The following is a 27,593-nucleotide window of genomic DNA, read 5'->3' as shown; positions in this document are numbered from 1 at the left end:
TGCCTAGTCTACGCTACGCAACCTGGAACGTTGGGGGAATTAACTCTCCAGCGAAACGCAGGAAAATTCTGATTTTCTTACAGAAATCTGGCGTGGACGTGGCATTCCTCCAGGAAACTCACCTGACTCCCTCTGAATCTGCGAAACTAGGAATGCTGGGTTGGTCTGTATTGGCGTCCTCTTCCTACGGATCCAAGGCAAGAGGAGTGGTCATCCTGGTAAAACGCAATCTGGCTCATGAGGTACACCGCATTGTTACTGATGATACAGGTAGATATGTGGTGGTCACGGTAGATATCCTGGGCAAGAGGCTCACGCTGGCTAATGTATATATTCCCCCTCCCTACTCTAAGTCATACTTCCAGAGTTTGATTGCCCTCCTGACCCCCTTTATGGGAGACAATTTGATTATTGGTGGAGATTTTAATCTAATCTCTTCCTCCCTATTAGACAGATCAAACACCCGAGGGACCCCCCCTCCACTCCCAAAGGTAGGCATCCCCCTTCTGACCTCCACCCTACAGGTTATTGACCTATGGAGAGCCCTATACCCAACAGAAAGGGAGTACACTTGTCTCTCAGCGGCGCACGGCTCTCTCTCTCGCATCGACTACTTCTTCATCTCTCACGCTCTTTTTCCTCAGGTCACAGACTGCTCTATTGCCCCCATCTCACTGTCAGACCATGCTATGATATCATTGACTATCCACTTCCCAGACGATAAAGACACGACTAGGCTATGGAAATTCCCAACTAGACTCTGCCATTCTGATACTTTCAAGTCCTTCTTGGAGGCTGCTTGGGACGACTATTACACTACCAATTCTGAACACCTCCAGACGAATCCCTTTCTGTTCTGGATGGCAGCGAAAGCAGTACTCAGAGGGGCGATTATGTCCTTTACCGCAGCCTCCAATAAGAATTTCTCAAAGCAGTATTTGGAACTCCAGAACGCTCTCACCTCAGCATATCAGACATACAAACGAGCTCCTTCACCAGCTACTAAACAAGCATATCTACTTACTAAAACCCACTTTGATGAACACATTTCCGAAATGGGAAATAAATACCTTTTTTCTGTCCACTACAAGTTCCACAAATTTGGGAACAAGTCTGGCCGCTTACTCTCTAACCTACTACGTGGCTCATTTTCACCTGCAGTGGTTCACCCTCTCCGCACGCAGCAAGGCACACTGACTTCCACAAATAAGCAGATTGCACACATTATGCAGTCTTACTTTTCCCAACTATATTCATCCACCCTCACAAACACCCCACAACCACCTTCGCCTGCTTCACACCCCCTGACAGCTTGCTCTCAACCGTCACATCCTCCCCCCACTCCCATAGCTAACTCGCTCAACCCCCCATCCTTTTGGGAAGCATTACCTTACCCTGCTATTACAGATGATATGACAGCTCAACTTCTATCCCCGATCACCATCACTGAAGTCCGATCAGCGATCAAACAATTAAAACCCAATAAGGCCCCTGGTCCTGACGGCTACAGTGGAGAGTTCTACAAACTCCTCTCACTCAAAGTCGACTTCATTCTGGTAGACATTTTCAACTCATTATTATCAGCTAAGACTCCCCCACCGCACTTTAATTCGGCACTCCTCAAATTGCTCCCTAAACCAGGCAGAGATCTATCCCATCCAGGCTCATATCGACCAATATCTTTGCTAAACCTAGATTACAAGTTGTTCGCCAAGATATTGGCCGACCGTCTGAAACCTATACTCCCCCACATCGTTCACCCCGATCAGACAGGCTTTATCGCAGGCAGACACTCAGTGGTCAATGTGAGAAGGGTAATAGCAGCCCTACATGCCTGTCATGGTGACGTGTCCACTGCAGGACACGCCATCATATCCTTGGACGCAGAAAAGGCCTTCGACCTTGTCGAATGGCCACACCTCTACGCAACCCTAGCACGATTTAAGATCCCAGATGCGTTCATTGAAGCTATTCGTACACTGTATACATCCCCGGCCACTCAAATTTCCTGTAACGGTTTCCTTTCCAACCCCTTTTATATAGAAAAAGGCACTAGGCAAGGATGTCCTCTCTCCCCACTCCTCTTTGCCATTGCTCTTGAACCTCTAGCATTAGCTCTTAGGCTCTCCCCTTCCTTTAATGGCATCTCTGTCGGCAATAACGAGCTTAAAGTCGCCTTGTTCGCCGACGACATGTTATTATTTGTCTCGAACCCTCTCACATCAGTCCCGGAAATCCTGCGTTTGATTTCAGACTTTGGTGAAACGGCGGGCTATAAAATCAATGTCACAAAATCAGAATTACTTCCTATACACGTTTCCCCTGCCACACTAGCCTCTCTCACCGAAGCATCGCCCTTCACGATCACCCAGTCACATTTCAAATATCTAGGGGTAAATATCACACGAGATATCTCACGGATCTACGAGATAAACTACACACCGGCCATTAAAGCCGTGCTTTCTAAACTAGAAGGCTGGGCTACCTTACCGCTCTCATTGCTAGGGAGGATTGCAGTCCTTAAATCTGTAATATTTCCAAAAATTTTGTATATTATGCAATCTCTCCCATTTAGCCTTAGAGAAACGGATGGCGAAATATTACGCAAAGCTATGACCCGATTTATATGGAATGGGAAGAAACCAAAAGTGGCCTTTGCAAAACTAATAATGGACAAATCAATGGGTGGACTGGGGGTCCCAGACTTTCTTTCTTACTCTCTTACAATTTTTCTCAGATATGCAGCTGACTGGCTGTTGGGAAAAAGCACATATACTGACTTGGCCCTAGATACTGACGCCTTCCAACCGTACTCGCCATGCGCCCTCCTACACACCAAAAAAGCCGACATACCCTCAACAATCCTGCAACACCCTCTATTCCGAGACACGTATTTAAGCTGGGTGAAAATACATAAGAAACTCAAAGCTGATCACACTGTCTCCTCTTATATATCCCTTTGGGGAAATCCTTCCTTTCCTCCTTCCCTTAACAATGCTCTTTTTGTTCGATGGCGGGAGAGGGGGCTGTGCTCCGCTTCACAGGTCTTTGACCCGGGTGGTCATATTGCTCAATTTGCAACACTGAGAGACAGGTACTCTATTCCGTCCTCCCATTTCTATATGTACCTACAAGTGAGACATTATCTGCATTCACTACGCCTAGACTCTACCCTCTCATCTCCCCCTTCCCCACTAGCAAAGATTCTAAAGCACTGGGAATCCCATCCCTATAAACTAAAGCAAATTTACTCACTCATTGTTAATATCCCTTCCATGTCATATATTCCCAGACTGGTTACCTCCTGGCAAACAGACATTCCAAGTATGACCTCCTATGACCTCCTTGTAGACCACCACCAACGGACCATGTCAATTCTTAGCTCTGCGTACTTACAAGAGGTTCACATAAAATCCATCCACAAAGCATACCTGCCTCCTTATGAACAGATACCCACCGATCCTGCAATCCCCAATAGATGCCCTAAATGCAAAGGAGCTAGAGCCTCTTTCTACCACTGCCTCTGGAGCTGTACTAGGATCCAACGCTTCTGGAATAAAATATTTATGTTCATAAACACTAATTTCCACACGACCTTAAGACCCGATCCGCTGGCTTGTCTCTGCATAAATTTCTCTATATGGAGATCGAGGAAAGAGATTAGCCTACTTTTCCCTATGCTGACCATGCTATTCACCATAGCCAAAAAAGCAATTCTAAAGCACTGGGTTGTCAGATCGACCCCCTCCTTAGCCGAAGTTCTGAAAACTATGTTACAATATCTGTATTTCGACCGAAGGTCCACTCTCCTTACAGGCCCCTCAGGCCTTGCCGGGTTTAACAAAAAATGGGGCCCTTATATGGATACTTTAGACCAGACCACCCAGTCCACAATAAATGCAGCTTTTGAAAACTCTCAGTGGAAAATGTCCAGATAACCTGGCCTTCTTCTTCTCCTTTTCCTATTTCCCTCTTTATTTTCTCACCAATCTGATAGATTTCTGTCTCTCTCTGTATACTATACATTCCCAACCTATCACCTTAATTAACAATATAATATTATACCAGCTCAGCTACAATAACTTGATTAAGATCTAGGCTAAATGATGTATGGTTATTTATGCATGACCCTACCCTAATATGGTGTTACTGTCTTAAATGGGCGGACAGCCCCCCCCCCCCCCCCCCCTGACCTTTCATCCTCCCCCCCCCCCCCCCCCCCCCACACCCCTAACTGTATTTCCATATTCTCATACTGCATATTGTCGTTTGACTTGATATTCTTGTAATATTCCATTTTTTCAAGCGATCCTTTTGTTCTAGGGATTGTCACATTATGCTTAAGATGTTGATGTTTTATTGTCAAACGACTGTTTCATATAATTGGAAAACCTCAATAAAAATCAGTTTGATAAAAAAAAAAAGAACCCGGGGGGATAGGAAAATTGAGGCCACGCTGAAATCTATCTACACTGCTGCGGGTGTATTTCAAAGACCAGTCATTGCAGGTTGCTGGATGACGCATGCAATTCATTCCTGGGCTACTCAAATTCAGGAGGGTCTCTCGGGTGATATGACCCTGGTTACTACAGTTACTTTCCTCAAACACAGTCGGGACACGGCTAGAGTCCTCTGTGACTCCCTAAAAGAGATTGGCAATATTAATGCTAGGACCACTGCTATGGCTGTATCTGCACGCAGAGCCATATGGTTGCGTCAGTGGATTGCAGACGCTGACTCCAAGCGCAATGTGGAATTTCTTCCCTTTACAGGTGAATTGGACGCATGGATTTCCAAGGCTACTGCTGGAAAAGCCATGTTTCTTCCCTCTGGGGCTGCCCCTGCTAGACGTACCTACCCAGGACCGTCTACTCAGTCCTTTCGGTCCACCAGATTTCTATCTAGGACCAGAGGTACCTCCAACGCAGCTAGAGGCACCAGAGGTAAGCCTAAAAAAACCAACCGTTGCCATCTCTCAGGAACAGAGCACCAGTTCAGCTTCCACAAAAGCTTCAGCATGACTGTGCCTGCCCACCCTGAGAGTATCTTGTGGTGGGAGCTCGGTTACATCACTTGAGCCACATCTGGGAAGGTTCCTGCCAGGATGTCTGGGTAAGAGACCTCATCTCTCAGGGTTACAAACTGGAGTTCGACGGTGCTCCTCCCCAAGGATTTCTCAAATCAAGCTTACCAACTTTGGAAAATATGCGTGTTATGCTGCTACTGGCCATCACAAAGTTGGTCCAGTCCCGGGTCATTGTTCCAGTGCCCCTGCATCAACAGGGACAAGGTTACTACTCCCAGACGGGTCTGTGAGACCCATTTTGAATCTGAAGTCCATGAATCCTTGCCTGAAGGTTTTCAAATTCAAGATGGAATCTTTAAGAGCGGTGATCGCAGGCCTGGAACCACAGGAATTCCTGGTATCCCTGGATATCAAGGACGCCTACCTCCATATCCAGATTTGGCCTCCTCATCAGGCTTATCTGAGGTTCGCCCTGCTGAACGATCACTACCAGTTCCAGACATTACCCTTCGGCCTGTCTACTGCTCTGAGGGTGTTCACGAAGGTGATGGCAGAAATGATGTTTCAACTCAGAGTCCAGGGGATCAATGTTGTCCCTTACCTGGACGATATCCTGATAAAAGTGAATTCTTCGGAGCTTCTCCTGCTGCATATAGTTTGCACGATACAACTTCTGTCTCGCCACGTGTGGATCCTAAATCTCCAGAAGTCCCACTTGGACCCGTCTCGGCGGCTCCTCTTTCTGGCTATGCTACTGGATACTGTAGCAGAATGAGCATTCCTCCCAGAGGACAAAGCGAGAACGCTCCAGTAAATGGTTAGCATGGTTCTCCAACCTGCTTGAATGTCCATTCATCTTTGCTTAAATTGTTGGGAAAGTTGGTTACCTCGTACGAGGTGATACAGTATGGAAGGTTCCATGTCAGACCCTTCCAATTGGACATCCTGAACAAATGGTCCCTTTCCTATCTCCAGATGCACTGGATGATTCGGCTGTCACCCCAGGCCAGGATTTGTCTCCTGTGGTGGCTACAGTCTTCCAATTTACTGGACACTTTGGGATTCAGGATTGGGTCCTCCTCACGACAGATGCGAGTCTAAGAGGATGGGGAGCTGTCACCCAGGGGGTACAGTTTCAGGGCAGGTGGTCTGCCCAAGAGGCCCTACCTCTGATCAACATCCTGGAACTTCGGGCTATCTACAATGCTCTGATTCAGGCCTCCCCTCTGCTCCGGATTCTGGCAATCGAGGTTCAGTCGGCAATAGACAAGGAGGGACAATAAGGGCCTGCATGCGAAAAGTGTCAAGGATACTCCTCTGGGCGGAAAGAAATGCAAGAACACTGTCCGCAATCTTCATTCCGGTAATGGACAACTGGGAAGCGGACTTCCTGAGTCGCCACGATCTCCACCCAGGGGAGTGGGTACTCCACCCTCAGGTGTTTCAACAGATCATCGACCGGTGGGGATGCCCAAAGATCGACATGATGGCGTCTCGCCTCAACAAGAAGCTTTGCTGCTATTGCACGCGGACCAGAGACCCTCAGGCGAGCGCAGTGGATGCACTGACATCGCCTTGGCCTTACCAGCTTGTCTACCTATTTCCTCCGATTCCGTTGATCCCAAAGGTGCTCAAGAGGATCAGGCATCAAGGAATGCTTGCAATCTTGATTGCCCCTGATTGGCCCAGAAGAGCGTGGTATGCGGCTCTCCTGGATGTGTCCGTAGAAGACTCTTGGTCTCTGCCACTAAGAAGGGATCTTCTTCATCAAGGACTGTTCGTCTACCCGAACTTACGGTGACTTCGTTTGATGGCATGGAGGTTGAGCGGAACATCCTAGCTCACAAAGGGCTTTCCAAAAAGGTCATTGCCACTATGGTGCAAGCCAGAAAGCCTGTGACGTCAAAACACTATCATCATATCTGGTGGAGATATGTCTCCTGGTTCGAGGAACGCACATATCCATCTGCAGACTTCCACTTGGGAAGAGTCTTTAGTTTCCTGCAAAGTGGAGTGGATAAAGGCTTACGTTTGGGATCCATTAAGGTCCAGATTTCAGCTCTTTCCTTCTTCTTCCAGAAGAAGTTGGATCTATTGCCAGAAGTTCAGACCTTCTTGCAAGGGGTGCTTCACATACAACCTCCATTTGTGCCACCTATGGCACCGTGGGATTTGGATGTGGTGTTACGTTTTCTGCAGTCCTGCTGATGACTGTGGAAGACAAGTACCTCATGTTGAAGACTGTGATGTTACTGGCCCTGGCTTCTGCTAGACGTGTCTCGGAATTGGGGGCCTTACCGTGTTAAAGTCCATACTTGGTCTTTTACGAGGACAGAGCGGAGTTCAGGACTAGACAGCACCTCCTGCCGAAGGTGGTCTCCGCAATTGAATCAACCTATTGTGATTCCGTCCAGTTCTGGCACTTCTGCCCCTCTGGAGGCATTGGATGCGCGTGCGAGCCTTTAAAAATCTATGTCAAGAGGGCGGCTCGGATCAAAAAGTCGTATTCCTTGTTCGTGCTCTATGATATGCAGAAGAAGGGTTGCCTTGCTTCAAAGCAATCCATTGCTCATTGGATTTGACTTACTATCCAACAGGCCTATGTGTCGGCAGCCTTACCTATTCCTAAGTCTCTGAAGGCCCACTCTATAAGATCAGTGGGCTCTTCCTGGGCGGATGCCCATGGAGTCTCTGCCCTGCAACTATGCCGAGCCGCTACCTGGTCGGGGAAGAACACCTATGTGACGTTCTACAAATTTGATACCGATACCATGGCCAAAGAGGATACCCAGTTTGGTCAGGCAGTGCTGCAGATGTCTCTGCACGTTACCGCCCATTCTGGAAGCTTTGGGACGTCCCATCGTACTAATGTGTCCCCAATATCCCTTATGGATGCTAGCGAAAATAGGATTTTAAATATCTACCGGTAAATCCTTTTCTCGTACTCCCATAAGGGATATTGGGTGCCCGCCTGTGTGCAGTGACTTTCTGCAGGTTTTCTGTTCTGTCTTACCTTTTCAAGTGTTGCTGTTATGTTGCCAGCCGTTGCTGGCCCGGTTATGTTATGGTGTTCTGGTGTGTAACCACACTTATTGTTATGTTCCTTCTCTCAAGTATGTCATTTCTCCTTCGGGCACTGTTTTACCTATAACTGCCTGTGGGAGGGGGCATAGAGGGGAGGAGCCAGCACACCCAGTGGAAGAAATTTAAAGTGCACTGGCTCCTTTGGACCCCGTCTATACCCCATCGTACTAACGTGTACCCAATATCCCTTGTGGACTACGAGAAAAGGATTTACCGGTAGGTATTAAAATCCTATTTTTGTTTTCTTTTTTTCACCTATCTAGCTCTATAGCCATTATATTAACTATCTTTTTCTTGAACAGCGCTTAAAACTGCTTTCGCTGACCACATTTTCTTTTCATTACCCTGCATTCAGGAATGTTGTGCGGCTGTGTGTCTCCATGTTAATTTAGTAGTTAATGAAAAATATACTATGTCATTTCCTTCTGTTAGCTCATTTGTGGCACCTGCTATCATTATCTTCTCCAATTATACATTCAGATAACATGTACATGACCTGTATTTTCAGGAATCGCTGGAGATGGGAAAGATCTTAGTAGAAGGAGTTGGAGAAGTACAAGAATACATTGATATATGTGATTATGCTGTTGGTCTTTCACGTATTATTGGAGGACCTATATTACCATCAGAAAGTAAGGAACCATGATAGCATCACATTATCTGCATAGAGATGTTATAAAATCTCTCTTATACTTTTCCCTACTCATCCCTTTGTGGAGTATTCCAGACTTTCAATGCTAATACCGTATGTTCTTCGCAGGACAGTTCCAGCAGTGCATGCAAATTAAACGAGACCTCTCACCCCATTATTAAGAATGTACTCTCTCTTCTAAGTGTTCAAATTGGCTATCCAAATGGGGACAGGAAACTTCATGTACTGGGAAGTGGATCTCCATAAGTGATAGACTTAGAGCAGCAGTGGGCAACCCGCGGCTCTCGAGCCGCATTCTGCTCTTTCATTCGCCGCATGCTGCTCGTCGGCTCCTGGCCACCGCTGCCCCCAGCCCCAGAACAGATTTTCATAAAATACAGAAGCATGGAGATACTAAAGGGACAATTATGGGAATGATTGAGTAAACAGGAAAGTCTTGAGTCTACATTTGAAGGATTCTATAGTTGGGGCCTCTCGCACTGTGCAGGGAAATGAGTTCCATAGAGTCGGAGCCGCATGACTAAAAGCTCGACTCCCCCAGATGAATTACGGTAGATTCTAGGTACTGCTAAAAGTCCTTCATCTACAGATCGCAGTAATCGAGTGGGGCAGTATGGGGTCAGTAGCTGCTTCAGGTACCTTGGGCCCTGGTCATGTAGTGCTTTGAAACTCAGTATGCCAATCTTGAAGATGATTCGCCATGTTACAGGCAGCCAGTGAAGGGCGTAGAGTATGGGTGTTATGTGGCTAGAACGGAGCTGGTTGGTTAACAGCCTGGCAGCTGTGTTTTGCACCAGCTGTAAGCGCTGCAATTCTTTTGCTGGGAGACCAAGGTAGAGGGCATTGCAGTAATCTAATCGAGACCAAGGTAGAGGGCATTGCAGTAATCTAATCGAGATTATAAAATAGACTAAGTCTCTACATACAAATGGATGTGTTGCATTTTTCTTTTAGGACCTGGGCATGCGCTGATTGAGCAGTGGAATCCTGTGGGATTGGTCGGAATTATCACCGCTTTCAATTTTCCAGTTGCTGTATATGGCTGGAACAATGCTCTTGCTCTGATCTGTGGGAATGTTTGTCTATGGTAAGGTAACAGTAGATTTACCACTTGTAATCACCTAATATTGGGGGTTCATTTTATGTGCATTTTCTCCAATTTGGCACTTCTGGTTACAAACAAAAGCTTACTTAGGTAGGTTAGGATACAAAACCATTTCTGTTTCTTTTTTCCCTACAGATGTGTCCTCATACATCTACCCTCAATACTCCACACAGGGGGAGATGCCTGGCGGGAATAAGATGACAGGTACTGTTTAACTCTGCTAGCGTCAGGCCGAGAATTAATCTTAATCGCAACGGGAAGCGACTAGGAAGCATCAGGAGACTGTGCTGATTAATTTTCTATGTGACACTTGTGTGACTCAGTCTGTATACAAAGCACAACGGAACTTGCCATGAAGCAGAGAAAAGTGTGGAGAAGTTGCCAATGGCAACCAATCAGCTGCTAAGTATAATTTTTTAGAATTCACTTAATAAATGTTACTTCAAAGCTGATTAGTTGCCATGGGCAACTTCACCACTATTTTCGCTGCTTCATGAATAGACCCCTAAGTCACACACAGATATATCAAGTTAACAGGCACAGTCTCCTGGTGCTTCCTAGGTGCACCACGTTGCAACTAAGATACATTTTCGGCAACAAAGATGCCTGATGCTAGCAGACTTACGGGACCTGGCATGCCGAGATGGGTGGCTTTGAGTGACTTCACCAAAGATGAATGAGGACACATCTGTAGGTATGTACATTGGAAGTACCAGCATCAAATGGTTGCCGGGCTTGTGACATGAAAACATGAGCGGCAATGGCTACTAGCCATCACATCATGGGCCTAATTCAGATGTGGTTGGAGGGTACATTGCTTCTTCTTACTTGGAAGCAGCAATGATGCACAAATATTGTAATGCTGCAGGAGGCATATAAATAGATGCCTACTGCATGCATTTGGGATCTAGTGCTATGTCTTAGGGATACAGCATCGGATCACCCGCAACAACATCATCTGGCTGCGTGACCCATAGTGCAGCGTCTACCAAGAGTCCAGGAAATCTGTCTTCCGGGGGAGATCCTGTCCTCGGCACTTCCCCCAAATGGGAGACCTGGGAAAAATAAATGCTGGAGGGTTAGAGAAGAATTGATATAAGAAGAGGGCTGGTACGCATTATGAAAAAAGAAGTATGTTTTAATGGTGCATTTATAACTGGGTAGGTCTTTGTACCAACAGGGGTTAAGGATGGCTTGAATTCTTGCAATGATCCTGAGCTGGAAGTGATAGTATTGTGAGATGACCTGAATGTGGGGGTGGGGTGGGGGGGTTTGAAGGAGAGATCAGAGTCAAGGGTGACAATGAGACAGTGGACTATAGGGACGGAATAGAAAGTGATGTTATTGTTAGAGAGAGGGTAGAGGAAGTGGGAAGGGAGAAAAACAATGAGTTTGGTCTTGTCCATGTTGAGTTGCAGGAAGAGCTCAAACATCCAGGAGTAGATGGCATACAGGCACTTGCAGACATGGATGAGTATAGAGGGGTACAAGTCAGTGTATAAATGGTAAGGAAGGAGGTGTAGAGTGAAAAGAGATTGAAGCAGGAAAGGGCAGGGTCACGTAGCTCGATAGTGTACAGTGCATGGATGAGGAGTTAGTGTTCGACCATGTCAACGGCAGCAGATGTACCAAGGAGGAAGATGTACCAAGTAGTGAGTCTTTGATTTGGCTGTGAGAAGGTAATTTGGTGACCTTGGTGAGGACACTTTCAGTGGAGGGGGATCGAAGCCAGATTGAATAGGGTCGAAAAGTGAGTAAATAGGAAGAAGCAAGGTGAGGCAGAGAGAGACTACTTTCAAGGATCCAGAATTCATAGAGCGATATACAGTAGGCAGTAGTCTGAGAGAAAATCAGAGTGAAGTGACAGCTTCTTAAGGATGGGTGAAACTAGGATGTGTTTGAAGGAAGAACTGGTTGAAGAGATTGGCGAGGTGGGAGCAGATATCGGGAGAGAGTGAGTGGAGGAGGTGTGAGGGAATGGTTTCAAAAGGGGCAGGTTGAGATGAAGAGAGGAGGAGCCAGACTTCGTCAATGGAGATTGGGGAAAAGGCAGAGGGTAGGAAGGAGGTGGAGGGGAGAGGAGGCGGCTGAAGAGAGGAGGCAGCCTTGTGGATGGACCCAATTTTAATAATGAAGCGGCTGGCAAAGTCCAGGTATGAGGGGGAGGAGAGTAAAGGACGACTGGGGGGGGGGGGGGGGGGGGGGGGACGGACGGTTGGTTTGTGAGGCAGTTGCTGAGGCTTGAATAATTGGGAGATGAGAAATTTAAAGTAAGAATTTCTGGTGTGAGACAGCAGAGTTTTAGTGAGCATAATCTTGGGAGGGGGTGTGAGAAAAAGGCTGATTATTTGGTGGTTGTAAAGAGAAAATGAGTCATCTCTAATCTATAACATTGATGGGAGAAGACAGTCAAGTCAGTAACCACTAAGGTGAGTGGGGGAGGAGGTCCATTAGGCGAGTTCAAAGGAGGAGGTGAGGGAAAGCAGCTTAAGTGGAGATGAATAAAGAGTGATAAATGACCAGCCAATCAGCTTCCTAACTGCCATGTCACAGGCTGTGTTTGAAAAATGACATTAAGGAGCTGGTTTGCTGGTACTTTATCACTCTTTATCAGTCTCCACTTTATCTCTTGTTAAATCTTAATATATTTGGGCCCATCTATTTACTAAGCTTTGGATGGAGGTAAAGTGAATGGACATAAAGTACCAGCCAATCACCTCCTAACTGTCATTTTTCAAACCCAGTTTGTGACATGGCAGTTAGGAGCTGATTTGCTGGTACTTTATCTCCGTCCACTTTATCTCCATCCAAGGCTTAGTAAATAGACCTCTGGTGGGGCAAGGCTGAGGCAGGGTGGGCTACTGCTTACAACACAGCTGTTCTCCCTGCCTGTTACTCCTTTCTGTGTCCATTTACAGCAGAGAAAGCCAAAGTGCCCATAACTTAAATGCATGACGGATGTGTGTGTTTTCATTTTTCCCCCGCACCACCTTACTGTGCATGTCAAGGCATGATTACTCTTCCTTTTAGATATAGGTATCTGTTTAGAAAAAATATATAGGCTAATGTTGCACAAGAATAGACATTATTTCTAATATTCTGAATATAGATATTAATCCTATTGCCATCCTCAGATGAGTCACTTGTGCCCACAGAGAGCTTGACATGGATTTACACGCCCCTCCTCTCAATGGTTTCTAGAGCAATATAACCTTAAGTAAACAGTAAATATTAATTCAGGCCTGGCCAACTTGTGGCTCTCCAGCTGTTGTAAAACTACAAGTCCCATCATGCCTTGCCACAGTTTTGCTATTAGGGAATGCTAAAATTGTGGCAGGGCATGCTGGGATGTGTAGTTTCACAACATCTGGAAAGCCACAAGTTGGCCAGGCCTGTATTAATTCATGAGTTATCATGTGCTATTAGTGATTTTCCAGCCGCACTTTCAAAACCTATTACTAAAAATGAAAACTAAATGTTTATGCGATTTCACATTTTTTGGTTTCATTTTCCATGGGTGCTTTTATCAATTGGTGTATTGTTTTACAGTTTGTTTTCTTTTCCTTTTTTTATTTAAAACTAGCTTAATACCCGTGCTTCGCTACGGGATAATGATGGTAAATTAGAATTATAGTTGTTTCTTTAATTGACGTTGGTTGGAGATCTAGTATATAGGCATATCTTGCTTCCCTGACCCACTTTGTGTAGTGGCTGGACCCCTTTTTGGTCCCCAAGGTACCCTGCTCTTCCCACTTTACAACTCTGTCTGTGGCTTCATGCTGCCTCCATTCCCCTCCTCACATCATGTCAGTGGCCCTGTAAAATGATCGATTTATTTACAGTTTCTTATATAGCACAGCACATTATGCATCTCCTGATATACTATGTGCTGATGGGGGACCCTGCTACTTCCACTATATAACTCTGTGTCTGGGTTCGTGCTACCTCCACCCAGCGGGTGAAATGAGCGGCCTGCCTATCTTGCAACAGCGATAGTCCCGCGCATCGCTATCGCTGTGGGGGGTACACACGGAGAGATCATGCTTAAAATCTAAGCAATCTAGTCAGATTGCTTAGATTTTAAGCAGGGATCGCTCCGTGAGTACCCCCCTTAAGTCATATGTGTACCAAGTTTGGTGTAAATTGCTCCAGGCATTCCAGAGTTATGCTGTCTGCAGAAATGCTGTGTGCTGCTGCCTCACACCTAGGGGTGTGTTACCCCCACAGTGTTTGTTCCCAGATTGTAAGTCATATGTGTACCAAATTTGGTGTAAAGCTGCAGGCATTCCAGAGTTATGCAGGTCCGTCCGTCCGTCCGTCCATCCACGCAATAAGGCCGACTTCCTCCACTGCAAATGTATGCTCTCATCCTACTTTGCTGCACTTACCCTCTCAAAACAGTCTTGCTTCAAAAACCTCATCTCCTCCCAATCCTCAAACCCCAGGCGCCTCTTTGCCACTGATAACTCGGTCCTCTGCCCACCCCGGCCTCAACTCCCCTCTTCACTTTCTGCTCTTTGCCACCTACTTCACATCCAAAATTGACTCCATTCGTCAGGACATAACATCCCACCAGAACCTGAACAACCTCCATCCTCCATTTCTCAACACCCGCCCGCCCCCCCTCTCCTTCCCTCCTACCAACTCTGACATCTTTCTACCCTGTATCTGGAGAGGAAGTCATGGTCCTCATCCGGACCTCACCCCCCTCCACCTCTCCACTTGACCCTATTCCCTCCCGTCTTCTCCGCTTCCTCTCTTCTTCTGCCTGTTCCCATCTTGCCCATTTACGCAATCTCTCACACTCATCAGGCACTGTCCCTTCTGCCGTCAAGTATGCACTTGTCTCCCCTATTCTTAAAAAACCTACCCTTAATCCAACCAATTTCTCCAACTACCGACTCTCTTCTCCCTTTTGCCTCCAAACTCCTTGAGCGTATTGTTTACAACCGCCTCACTGTCTTTCTTTCTTCCCACTCACTGCTTGAACCTTTCCAGTCTGGTTTCTGTCTTCAGCACTCCACTGAAACTGCCCTCACGAAAGTCTGCAATGACCTCCTTGCTGCGAAATCCAGAGGCCACTACTCTCTGCTTATTCTCCTTGACCTTTCTGCTGCTTTTGACACTGTAGACCACCCTCTTCTCCTGCAAATCCTTTACTTGGTTTGCGTGATACTGCTCTATCCTGGATGTCCTCCTACCTTTCTGACCATTCCTTCTCTGTCTTCTCTCATGACTCCCCCCCCCCCCCCCCCACCCCCCCACACACACACACTACCTCTACCAGTAGGTGTCCCCCAAGGTTCTTTTCTTGGGCCTTTCCTTATCTCTCTCTACACATCCTCATTAGGTGAGCTCATTAACTCTTTTGACTTAAAATATCATCTCTACGCTGATTATACTCAAATCTACCTTTCCTCCCCTGACCTCTCCCCTGCTCTCCTCACTCGTATCTCCAACCGTCTCTCTACTATCTCCTTCTGGATGTCCCAGCGCTTTCTTAAACTTAACATGTCTAAGACTGAGCTGATCATCTTCCCTCCCTCCCGCATAACCTCACCTCCCACAATTTCATTATCCATTGATAGCACAACTATCTTCTCTAGCCCCCAAGTGCGATGTCTTGGAGTAATCTTTGACTCCTTCCTCTCCTTCAAACCACACATTCAGTACCTCTGAAAAACTTGCCATTTCCACCTCAAAAATATCTCCAGGATCAGACCCTGTCTCACCCAGGACGCTACTAAGACCCTCATTCACTCACTGGTCATCTCCAGATTAGACTACTGCAATCTTCTCCTATCTGGCCTCCCTCAAAAATGCCTCTCTCCACTTCAGTCTATCATCAATGCTTCTGCCCGTCTCATCTTCCTCACCAAACGTACTACATCCACATCCCCTCTCTTGCAGGACCTTCACTGGCTACCCTTCCCATTCAGAATCCAGTTTAAGCTTCTCACACTCGCCTACAAAGCCCTCACCCACTCTTCTCCCTCTTACATCTCTGACCTTATCTCTCTTTACATTCCCACCCATCCTCTTCGCTCTGCCAATGCAGGCTGTCTCTCCTGCCAGCTAGTTACCTCCTCCCACTTCTACCTACAAGATTTTGCACGTGCTGCTCCCTATCTTTGGAATCCTCTACCTCTCCCCATCCGACTTTCCACCTCTCTACAAAACTTCAAACAGGCTCTCAAGACCCACTTCTTCACCAAACCCAGTCAACTACTCCTAACCCTATGCTCACTGTCTACCCCGTCTGTGTCACTCTGGTCTGTTAGCCCATCACCTTTTAGACTTCTTTCCTCATGTGCCTTTCCTTTTCTTACTTACACTATCTTACTCCATTTGATGGCACCTAACCACGGGTTTTCTATACCTGTCCTATTTTGTCATTTACTGTAAGTGCGGTTTTCTTGCTTGCTCATTTTATTATGTACTGTGTAATGGGCGCTGCGGATCCCGTGTGGCGCCATATAAATAAAGGATAATAATAATAAATGCATATATTCATTTTTGGAGATTTCCGTGGATGGGCAGTGACATTTCTAAAACAGGTTCTTAGCAAGCACCTGAGACCTAAGGAGAAGCTAACTTCCTAGTTTCAACACACACACACACACACACACACACACACCATGTGTATGTATGTATGTATATATTTCTCTAACGTCCTAAGTGGATGCTGGGACTCCGTAAGGACCATGGGGTGGGGAATAGCGGCTCCGCAGGAGACTGGGCACAAAAGTAAAAGCTTGAACTAGCTGGTGTGCACTGGCTCCTCCCCCTATGACCCTCCTCCAAGCCTCAGTTAGATTTTTGTGCCCGAACGAGAAGGGTGCATGCTAGGTGGCTCTCCTGAGCTGCTTAGAGTAAAAGTTTATTTTAGGTTTTTTATTTTCAGTGAGTCCTGCTGGCAACAGGCTCACTGCATCGTGGGACTAAGGGGAGAAGAAACGAACTCACCTGCGTGCAGAGTGGATTGGGTTTCTTAGGCTACTGGACATTAGCTCCAGAGGGACGATCACAGGTTCAGCCTGGATGGGTCCCGGAGCTGCGCCGCCGGCCCCCTTACAGAGCCAGAAGGTCCGGTGAAATCGGCGGCAGAAGACGTTCCTGTCTTCAACTAAGGTAGCGCACAGCACTGCAGCTGTGCGCCATTGCTCTCAGCACACTTCACACTCCGGTCACTGAGGGTGCAGGGCGCTGGGGGGGAGAGCCCTGAGACGCAATAAAAACAGAAATACCTTAGGATGGCAAAAGAAATACATCACATATAGCTCCTGGGCTATATGGATGTATTTAACCCCTGCCAGTTTTCCAGAAAAAAGCGGGATATAAGGCCGTCGTGAAGGGGCGGAGCCTATCTCCTCAGCACACAAGCGCCATTTTCCCTCACAGTTCCGCTGGAAGGACGGCTCCCTGACTCTCACCTGCAGTCCCTACAGAATCGGGGTAAAAACGAGAGAGGGGGGGGCACTATTGGCAGCTAAATTATAAACAGCAGCTATAAAAGGGAGTAACGCTTATATAAGGTTATCCCTATATATATATATATATATATAGCGCTCTGGTGTGTGCTGGCAAACTCTCCCTCTGTCTCCCCAAAGGGCTAGTGGGGTCCTGTCCTCTATCAGAGCATTCCCTGTGTGTGTGCTGGGTGTCGGTACGATTGTGTCGACATGTATGAGGAGGAAAATGATGTGGAAGCAGAGCAATTGCCTGTATTAGTGATGTCACCCCCTAGGGAGTCGACACCTGACTGGATGGTTGTATTTAAAGAACTACGTGACAATGTCAGCACTTTACAAAAAACTGTTGACGACATGAGACAGCCGACAAATCAATTAGTGCCTGTCCAGGCGTCTCGGACACCGTCAGGGGCGATAAAACGCCCGTTACCTCAGTGGGTCGACACAGACCCAGACACGGATACTGAGTCCAGTGTCGACGGTGAGGAGACAAACGTAATGTCCAGTAGGGCCACACGTTACATGATCACGGCAATGAAGGAGGCATTGAACATTTCTGACACTACAAGTACCACAAAGAAGGGTATTATGTGGGGAGTAAAAAAACTACCAGTAGCTTTTCCTGAGTCAGATGAATTAAATGAGGTGTGTGGTAAAGCGTGGGTTTCCCCCGATAAAAAAGTGCTAATTTCGAATAAATTATTGGCACTATACCCTTTCCCGCCAGAGGTTAGGGCGCGTTGGGAAACACCCCCAAAAGTAGATAAAGCGCTCACACGTTTATCTAAACAAGTAGCGTTACCGTCTCCTGATACGGCCGCCCTCAAAGAACCAGCGGATAGAAGGCTGGAAAATATCCTGAAGGGTATAAACACACATACGGGTGTTATACTGCGACCAGCAATCGCATCAGCCTGGATGTGCAGTGCGGGAGTGGCGTGGTCGGATTCCCTGACTGAAAATATTGATACCCTGGATAGGGACAGTATATTACTAACTATAGAGCATTTGAAGGATGCATTACTATATATGCGTGATGCACAGAGGGATATTTGCACCCTGGCATCAAGAGTGAGTGCTATGTCCATTTCTGCCAGAAGAGCGTTATGGACGCGACAGTGGTCAGGGGATGCGGATTCCAAACGACATATGGAAGTATTGCCGTTTAAATGAGAGGAGTTATTTGGGGCCGGTCTATCGGACCTGGTGGCCACGGCAACGGACGGAAAGTCCACCTTTTTACCCTAGGTCACCTCTCAGCAGAAAAAGACACCGTCTTCAAACTCAGTCCTTTCGTTCCCATAAGTACAGGCGGGCAAAAGGCCACTCATTTCTGCCCCGGGGCAGAGGAAGAGGAAAAAGACTGCACCAGGCAGCCTCTTCCCAGGAGCAGAAGCCCTCCTCTGCTTCTGCCAAGTCGTCAGCATGACGCTGGGGCTTTACAAGCGGACTCGGACACGGTGGGGGCCCGTCTCAAAAATTTCAACGCGCAGTGGGCTCACTCGCAAGTGGACCCCTGGATTCTGCAGGTAGTATCACAGGGGTACAAACTGGAATTCGAGACGTCTCCCCCTCGCCGGTTCCTGAAGTCTGCTCTACCAAAGTCTCCCTCCGACAGGGAGACAGTTTTGGAAGCCATTCACAAGCTGTATTCCCAGCAGGTGATAATCAAGGTACCTCTCCTACAACAGGGAAAGGGGTATTATTCCACGCTGTTTGTGGTACCGAAGCCGGACGGCTCGGTGAGACCAATTTTAAATCTTAAATCCTTGAACACTTACATAAAGAGGTTCAAATTCAAGATGGAGTCACTCAGAGCAGTGATAGCAAACCTGGAAGAAGGGGACTATATGGTGTCTCTGGACATCAAAGATGCTTATCTCCACGTCCCAATCTACCCTTCTCACCAAGGGTACCTCAGGTTTGTAGTACAAAACTGTCATTATCAGTTTCAGACGCTGCCGTTTGGGTTGTCCACGGCACCTCGGGTCTTTACCAAGGTAATGGCCGAAATGATGATTCTTCTTCGAAGAAAAGGCGTTTTAATTATCCCTTACTTGGACGATCTCCTGATAAGGGCAAGGTCCAGGGAACAGTTAGAAGTCGGAGTAGCACTATCTCAGTTAGTGTTACGTCAGCACGGGTGGATCCTAAATATTCCAAAATCGCAGCTGATTCCAACGACACGTCTCCTGTTCCTAGGAATGATTCTGGACACAGTCCAGAAAAAGGTGTTTCTCCCAGAGGAGAAGGCCAGGGAGTTATCCGAGCTAGTCAGGAATCTCCTAAAACCAGGCCAGGTGTCAGTGCATCAGTGCACGAGGGTCCTGGGAAAAATGGTGGCTTCTTACGAAGCGATTCCATTTGGAAGATTCCATGCAAGAACGTTTCAGTGGGATCTTCTGGACAAATGGTCCGGATCGCATCTTCAGATGCATCAGCGGATAACCCTGTCGCCAAGGACAAGGGTGTCTCTTCTGTGGTGGCTGCAGAGTGCTCATCTACTAGAGGGCCGCAGATTCGGCATTCAGGATTGGATCCTGGTGACCACAGATGCCAGCCTGAGAGGCTGGGGAGCAGTCACACAGGGACAAAATTTCCAGGGCTTGTGGTCAAGCATGGAAACATCTCTTCATATAAACATTCTGGAACTAAGGGCCATTTACAATGCCCTAAGTCAAGCAAAACCCCTGCTTCAGGGTCAGGCGGTATTGATCCAATCGGACAACATCACGTCAGTCGCCCACGTAAACAGACAGGGCGGCACAAGAAGCAGGAGGGCGATGGCAGAAGCTGCAAGGATTCTTTGCTGGGCGGAGAATCATGTGATAGCACTGTCAGCAGTGTTCATTCCGGGAGTGGACAACTGGGAAGCGGACTTCCTCAGCAGACACGACCTTCACCCGGGGGAGTGGGGACTTCATCCAGAAGTCTTCCAAGAGATGGTAAACCGTTGGGAAAAACCAAAGGTGGACATGATGGCGTCCCGTCTCAACAAAAAACTAGACAGATATTGCGCCAGGTCAAGGGACCCTCAGGCAATAGCGGTGGACGCTCTGGTAACACCATGGGTGTACCAGTCAGTGTATGTGTTCCCTCCTCTGCCTCTCATACCAAAAGTATGGAGAATCCTAAAAAGGAGAGGAGTAAGAACTATACTCGTGGTTCCGGATTGGCCAAGAAGGACTTGGTACCCGGAACTTCAAGAGATGCTCACGGAGGACCCGTGGCCTCTACCTCTAAGAAAGGACCTGCTCCAGCAGGGACCTTGTCTGTTCCAAGACTTACCGCGGCTGCGTTTGACGGCATGGCGGTTGAACGCCGGATCCTGAAGGAAAAAGGCATTCCAGAAGAAGTCATCCCTACCCTGATAAAGGCCAGGAAGGATGTAACCGCAAAACATTATCACCGCATTTGGCGAAAATATGTTGCGTGGTGTGAGGCCAAAGAGGCCCCTACAGAGGAATTTCAACTGGGTCGCTTCCTACATTTCCTGCAAACAGGACTGTCTATGGGCCTAAAATTAGGGTCCATTAAGGTTCAAATTTCGGCCCTGTCGATTTTCTTCCAAAAAGAACTGGCTTCAGTGCCTGAAGTCCAGACGTTTGTCAAAGGGGTACTGCATATACAGCCTCCTTTTGTACCCCCGGTGGCACCTTGGGATCTCAATGTGGTTTTGGGGTTCCTAAAATCACATTGGTTTGAACCACTCACCACTGTGGAATTAAAATATCTCACATGGAAGGTGGTAATGCTGTTAGCCCTGGCTTCAGCCAGGCGTGTCTCAGAATTGGCGGCTTTATCTTATAAAAGCCCTTACCTGATTTTTCACACGGATGGGGCAGAATTGAGGACTCGTCCTCAATTTCTCCCAAAGGTGGTTTCAGCGTTTCACGTGAACCAGCCTATTGTGGTGCCTGCGGCTACTAGGGACTTGGAGGACTCCAAGTTACTGGACGTAGTCAGGGCCCTCAAAATATATATATTTCCATGACGGCTGGAGTCAGGAAATCTGACTCGCTGTTTATCCTGTATGCACCCAACAAGCTGGGTGCTCCTGCTTCTAAGCAGACGATTGCTCGTTGGATTTGTAGTACAATTCAGCTTGCGCATTCTGTGGCAGGCCTGCCACAGCCAAAATCTGTAAAAGCCCATTCCACAAGGAAGGTGGGCTCATCTTGGGCGGCTGCCCGAGGGGTCTCGGCTTTACAACTTTGCCGAGCAGCTACTTGGTCAGGGGCAAACACGTTTGCTAAATTCTACAAATTTGATACCCTGGCTGAGGAGGACCTGGAGTTCTCTCATTCGGTGCTGCAGAGTCATCCGCACTCTCCCGCCCGTTTGGGAGCTTTGGTATAATCCCCATGGTCCTTACGGAGTCCCAGCATCCACTTAGGACGTTAGAGAAAATAAGAATTTACTTACCGATTAATTCTATTTCTCATAGTCCGTAGTGGATGCTGGGCGCCCATCCCAAGTGCGGATTGTCTGCAATACTTGTATATAGTTATTGTTACAAAATTCGGGTTATTATTGTTGTGAGCCATCTTTTCAGAGGCTCCTTCGTTTATCATACTGTTAACTGGGTTCAGATCACAGGTTGTACGGTGTGATTGGTGTGGCTGGTATGAGTCTTACCCGGGATTCAATATCCTTCCTTATTATGTACGCTCGTCCGGGCACAGTATCCTAACTGAGGCTTGGAGGAGGGTCATAGGGGGAGGAGCCAGTGCACACCAGCTAGTTCAAGCTTTTACTTTTGTGCCCAGTCTCCTGCGGAGCCGCTATTCCCCCCCCCCCCATGGTCCTTACGGAGTCCCAGCATCCACTACGGACTATGAGAAATAGAATTATCGGTAAGTAAATTCTTATTTTATATATATATATATATATATATATATATATATATATATATATATATGTGTGTGTGTTACAATAAGAAAAGAATCTTAATAACCTATTGAAATGTATGCATGTATTCCCATACAGTCATAGAAAAGTAGGTGGAAGACATTGTATACAGCCAAGTCATCTGCTTCACTGCGTATTGCAGGCTTTTATTTTTACTTTTTTCCCATTTTTTACTTTTACGGTTTGTGTTAGATAATTTTCAGTACCCAAGACTGAAGTTCAAGCCTTGTGTCTGCTCCCTATAACTGTGTGCGTCCCACAGTGGAACGCAATAGCGGAAGTAGAGACCAAGGGGCAGATGTATTAAGCCTGGGGAGAAGTAATAAAGAAGTGATATGTGGAAGGTGATAACCCAATTGCGGTGACGTTAGACATCCATACAGATGGAAATGTCTTATATGGCGACTAGCCAATCACAGTCCCTTATTGCAGTGTTTCCCACTTCCAGCAGGTTTGGCATGGTTCCACTTTAGAAACATCAAAGCCGGGGTTCTGCTGCGGCCACTCTGTTGCTGGGGGTATGCTGCGGCCACTCTGCTGCCGAGGACTGGGGCCATACTGGAGTTATTTAGTTTGTGCCATATGACTGTATCTCCTAACACTAGTGTCCACTTACATACTCAGATAGTACTTTTTGTTCTTTTCTCTTTTTTTTTTTTTCTGCCTTATTTTAATCTGACTTGATTCACTTGAAATAGTTCTTTACGGTGTCGGGGTAAATGTGCTTTTTTTCCATGTCTGTTGGTTAAACCAATATTAGAATTTTTTTTTTTGCTTATTTAGGAAGGGTGCTCCCACCACATCCCTCACTAGTGTGGCAGTGACAAAGTAAGTTACACAGTTATGTGCCATTAATCTACTGACCTTTTCTGTGCCTGTACTCCTTTTTAGCTTATTATCAGTGTTACTGTGTGTTCTAAGAAAAAAAAATGGAATATTTAGTTTTTCATTATATGTACCTACACTGTAGTGGGGGTATTGTAAATTTTCATAGTAGAGTATAGGTGTAGTTTGATGATCCTAGATGTTCACAGTCCAAAAAGGCTTTAGAAAGACACATTATCAGAGCCGGCCCTGGCATAGGTAAATGCCTAGGGGCACAAGCAGCTTCTGCTGATTAAAATGATATGCAGCATGCCTATATTCTGTGTGTGACTGCAACTCTATCTGCATACGAAATGCATTACGGTGCTAATGTGCGGCATACGTGTAAGGGACATTATGTGTATAAGGGCATTAATAATGTGTGTCATATGTGTAAGGGGCATTAATATGTGGCATTATGTGTATAAGGTGTACTACTTTGTGGCATAATGTATAGAAAGGGCACTACTGTGTGGTCTAATGTAAAAAAAGAACAATATGGTGTGATGTAATGTGAATAAGAGACACTATTGCATGATATAATGTGAATAAAGTTGCAGTGCTGTGTGGTGTAATTTCAACTGGAGGAATTATTGTGTGGCCATGCCCCTTCCCAGCAAGAATACGCCCCATTTTGGGCTGCGCACTGAATGTGCACACTGTTCCTATTTAAAATATAGGGGGTAGGAGCACCAAAATGAGGACTGCTATGGATGAGGGGTGATAGTGCTGGCAAAGGGATACAGGGTCAGAGGCGGAACTAGTGTCTGTGCAAGGGGGCACCAGCCAAAATCTTGCCTAGGGCATCATATTGGTTAGGGCCGGCTCTGCACATTATTACACCATACTCATCCACCTAAAACAGGAATATTAATATTCGTGGTCGTCCAGTGTCTATCCATGTATCTGAAACATTATCAGCCCTCTCTGTGAATCATTTAGACATTTAAGATTTCATGTAGCCTATAGGAAATTGGTTTCCAATCAATTATATATTTTATCATTGCATTAAATTTGTACACAAGTTTGCTGTTGAGCACACAGCTACTGTATACAATTTATCAAGGAGAGAACTAAAACTGATTTTGGATGATCTCCAGTGAGAGAAAACCAATGTGTTTTCAAAGTAAAATAAATAATGGCGCTTTGAACCATATGAAGTTCCCACTACTTTAGAAGTTCTACATTAGATATTGACAAAGCTGATGCATTCCTGCTAGTATTGTGTTTTTGGGGAATATGTTTTACGTACATAATCTACCTGGTTGAAAACTACTTGCCAGCACACTCTGTGATTTATAACGGTAACTGGGTAGTTTTTTTTTAGTTAATGGTCCCAAAAAGATCACAGATAGACATCTCTCTGTTGTAGGAACTGATGATAGCTGCGGTTGGATGGTTTCCATGTGACCATTGCCATTTACTGACTGCACTATTGGTGCCCTGTTGGGTTTTGCCCAACAATGTGTACAGCATGTGAATGACCAAATTAAAGCTTCAAGAGACCAATACATTTGGCAGTTACATGAACCAACTCTATTTAACTGTGTATGGGCACCATAAGGCATCGAGCGGCAGATTTATTAAGCCTGGTGAAGTGATAAAGTGGAAGGTGATATCGCACCAACCAATCGGCTCCTAACTGCCGGGTTATAGGCGGGGTTTGAAAAATAGCAGTTAGGAGCTGACTGGCTGGTGCGTTATCACCTTCCACTTTATCACTACACCAGGCTTAATAAATCTGCCCCTCAATGGCATGTTGCAGTCGTGCCCCTTAGTGTCTACTTATGTATGCACTGAGAAGTAGTTACCGAAGGGAAAAAAGGCAGTGGTCCTGGATGGCATTTTTTTTTTAGGTTTCTTTTTTTTATTCTTAACACAGGACAACTGACAGTGACCATATTGTCACACAGTTGCACTACTTATTATTTCTTGTAGGTATACAGTGTATTTTAGAATGTAAACTCTTGCGAGCAGGACCATCTTCCCCTCCTGCTTGATCCTTCCCCCTAGGCCTAGTAACTAAAGTTGGGTAAGCACCACACAGAGATGCTGACAGACCCACCAACACGCCGACAGAGTGGTTGATCCAGGTAAGCATATACACTTACTAATCGGCCACTTGATGTATCAGTCCTGTCTTACAGCTTGGCGGGCAATCCAAATGCCTGCCCAGTTGCGATGTCAGCCCCTGCAGCAAGTGTAGTTGGTCAGTAGACCGCCTGTACACACAGCCAGAGGCACTGATATATCTGTAGATATATCGGCCATCGGCTGTGCTGCACAGCTGACGCGATATGTCTGAATGACGACGTTCACAGACATATCGTTTGATACACCTGCCGACCCGCTAGCGATGTATTGGCCATTCGTTCAGACAGCTTGTATATCGCCCAGTGTGCACCCAATTTAAACCTATATGCGTACGGGTGTAGTATGTTATGCCGGCAGCCGGGATCCCAGCAGCTGGGCGAGTGCAAATGAGACCCTTGCGGGCTCCCTGCGCTCGCCACACACGCCACGCTATGTAGTCTCCCTCCAGGGGGGTCATGGATCCCCAAGAGGGAGAATAGTTGTCGGTGTGTCGGGATTCCGGCGCTGGTATACTATACTGAGCGCCGGGATCCCATCAGCTGGCATACTGAATACCACCCATGCATCAGCTATAGCTATGCCCACAGTTGTATTGTGTAAATATATTACTTTGTCAAATACTGTATTTCACTTTGTCACCTTGTTTTCCCTGATTTGTACCTTTACTTTGGAAATGTATAGTGCCATATAAATAATTGTTACTGATAAAATAATAATCCTAACACTGTGTACAAGGGCAACTTGTTCTGCCTATTCTAAAGAGAGAGCATCCACGGCAGAAATGTCTCCACTGGCCCTTTATAGTTCTCATGAAATGAATAATATCTGACTATACTGTCGGCGGTTACTAAGGGGCAAGTCACAGTGAGTGTACTGCCGCCGGATTCTGGTGACTCAGAGCGGCTCCGAATAAAATCATTCTGTTTAATGCAGCAAGTAAAATAAGCTATTTTTATCATTGCAGCTGTGTTAATTATATATAATGACAGTAATTGATGTGAACACGGCTAGATCGCATTATTCTTAACCAAACAAAAGCTGAAGAACGAAATTTGGCTAATGGCTTATTAAATAACTACAATAACTATAAGTCACTTAATCACTACCCATCTTTTTTTTTTTTTTGTAAATTGAATGTAGTGTTGGGGCATGGATGTAATTATTTACAGTACACTTAGAAAGTTTGCTTTAAAAAAATAAATTGATAAAGCAGTTTCTATATATACAGCATGACCTTCTACAAAAATTGCTATTGTGTTTTATCCTTTTTCTTTTCCTTAAGGTAAAAGAAACAACGCAATTTGCTTTCTTATTGTATATGCTGTTTTTCCAGCTAATTTATTTTATTTATACAATTTCCAAGGACCCTTTGAAGCTTTTTACATGCTCTTTGCAATACAGTGGCAGGCATCATCATTGTGCAAGTCTTAACATTTCAATTTAAGTAATAGGACATGTTCAAAGCTGATTTCTTTGCAAAAGGGTTGTGAGTAATACATGGCTTGTGGCCTAGAGTGAAACCGCATCTGTGCTGATAAGCTGATGCACCATACATTCAGCCTAGACAACACTCCATAAACTATAATTGTGTTTACACTTCACAGAATAGTTGCTCAAGTACTAGAAGACAATAACTTGCCTGGTGCAATATGCTCTTTGACCTGTGGTGGCGCTGACATTGGGTGAGTTAATTAACTTCAGGTTGTTTTACTTTGCATGGCTGTTAAACTACCAGAGGAAACTTTATGCAGATTGTAGTATGTGCATTCATGTGATATATTTAATGAAAGACTTTTAAAGAAAGAAGCTAATGTAACTTGTGTTCATTTTATATAATTTTTTTTTTTACTTTTAAGGGTGTATTTACTAAAGATCGATTGTGTGGTTCTGACCAAATCGGAGATTTACTAAAGGCAATATCGAACAAAAAAAATTCACTCTTTCCCCCCACCCCGGCCAAAACCTCGGAAAAACGTTAATGTTTTTTTATGAATACACCGAAAATCTGAGATTTATTAACAATTGACTAATACGCGTGCTGACAGCATCAAATATCTGAGATAATCTGTGAGACCATTGGTCGTCTGAGTAATCCTGAGGTTACTCAAATTGTCCTTGCAGCTTCGTAGTCTAGGTCAGGAAGTCTGCATCTGAAGACCCTTGCTTCAGCATGCCCATAAAACGCTGCCGAGCTGCGCTCACTCCCTGCCCCCAAACGACCACAGGCTGTCAATCAGGCGTGCCATATCGGACCTGTTCTGCACATGCACAGAACTGGTCCTGCGCATGTGCAGGTGCTTCACCATCGAAGATGTACACAAATCATAGGGTTTGCGTACATCTCTGAGTGAGGCCCTATGACCATTCAAAGCTATGCAATGCTGG

General features: G+C 46.0%; 1 protein-coding gene across 1 annotated transcript in view; it reads left to right on the top strand.

The window, feature by feature from the left end:
• The window catches only part of ALDH7A1 (aldehyde dehydrogenase 7 family member A1), a 137,266-nt gene that overhangs the window by 36,131 nt on the left and 73,542 nt on the right, over positions 1-27,593 (top strand). Inside the window, exons 5-8 of the mRNA XM_063964240.1 lie at positions 8,619-8,742; positions 9,717-9,849; positions 23,034-23,078; positions 26,813-26,890. Of these exons, the coding sequence (XP_063820310.1) occupies positions 8,619-8,742; positions 9,717-9,849; positions 23,034-23,078; positions 26,813-26,890 (380 nt within the window). The remainder of the gene's footprint in view (positions 1-8,618; positions 8,743-9,716; positions 9,850-23,033; positions 23,079-26,812; positions 26,891-27,593) is intronic.

The sequence above is a fragment of the Pseudophryne corroboree genome, chromosome 1 (genome assembly GCF_028390025.1).
Source record: "Pseudophryne corroboree isolate aPseCor3 chromosome 1, aPseCor3.hap2, whole genome shotgun sequence".
NCBI lineage: Eukaryota > Metazoa > Chordata > Amphibia > Anura > Myobatrachidae > Pseudophryne > Pseudophryne corroboree.
This window is presented reverse-complemented; position numbering and strand designations above follow the sequence as displayed.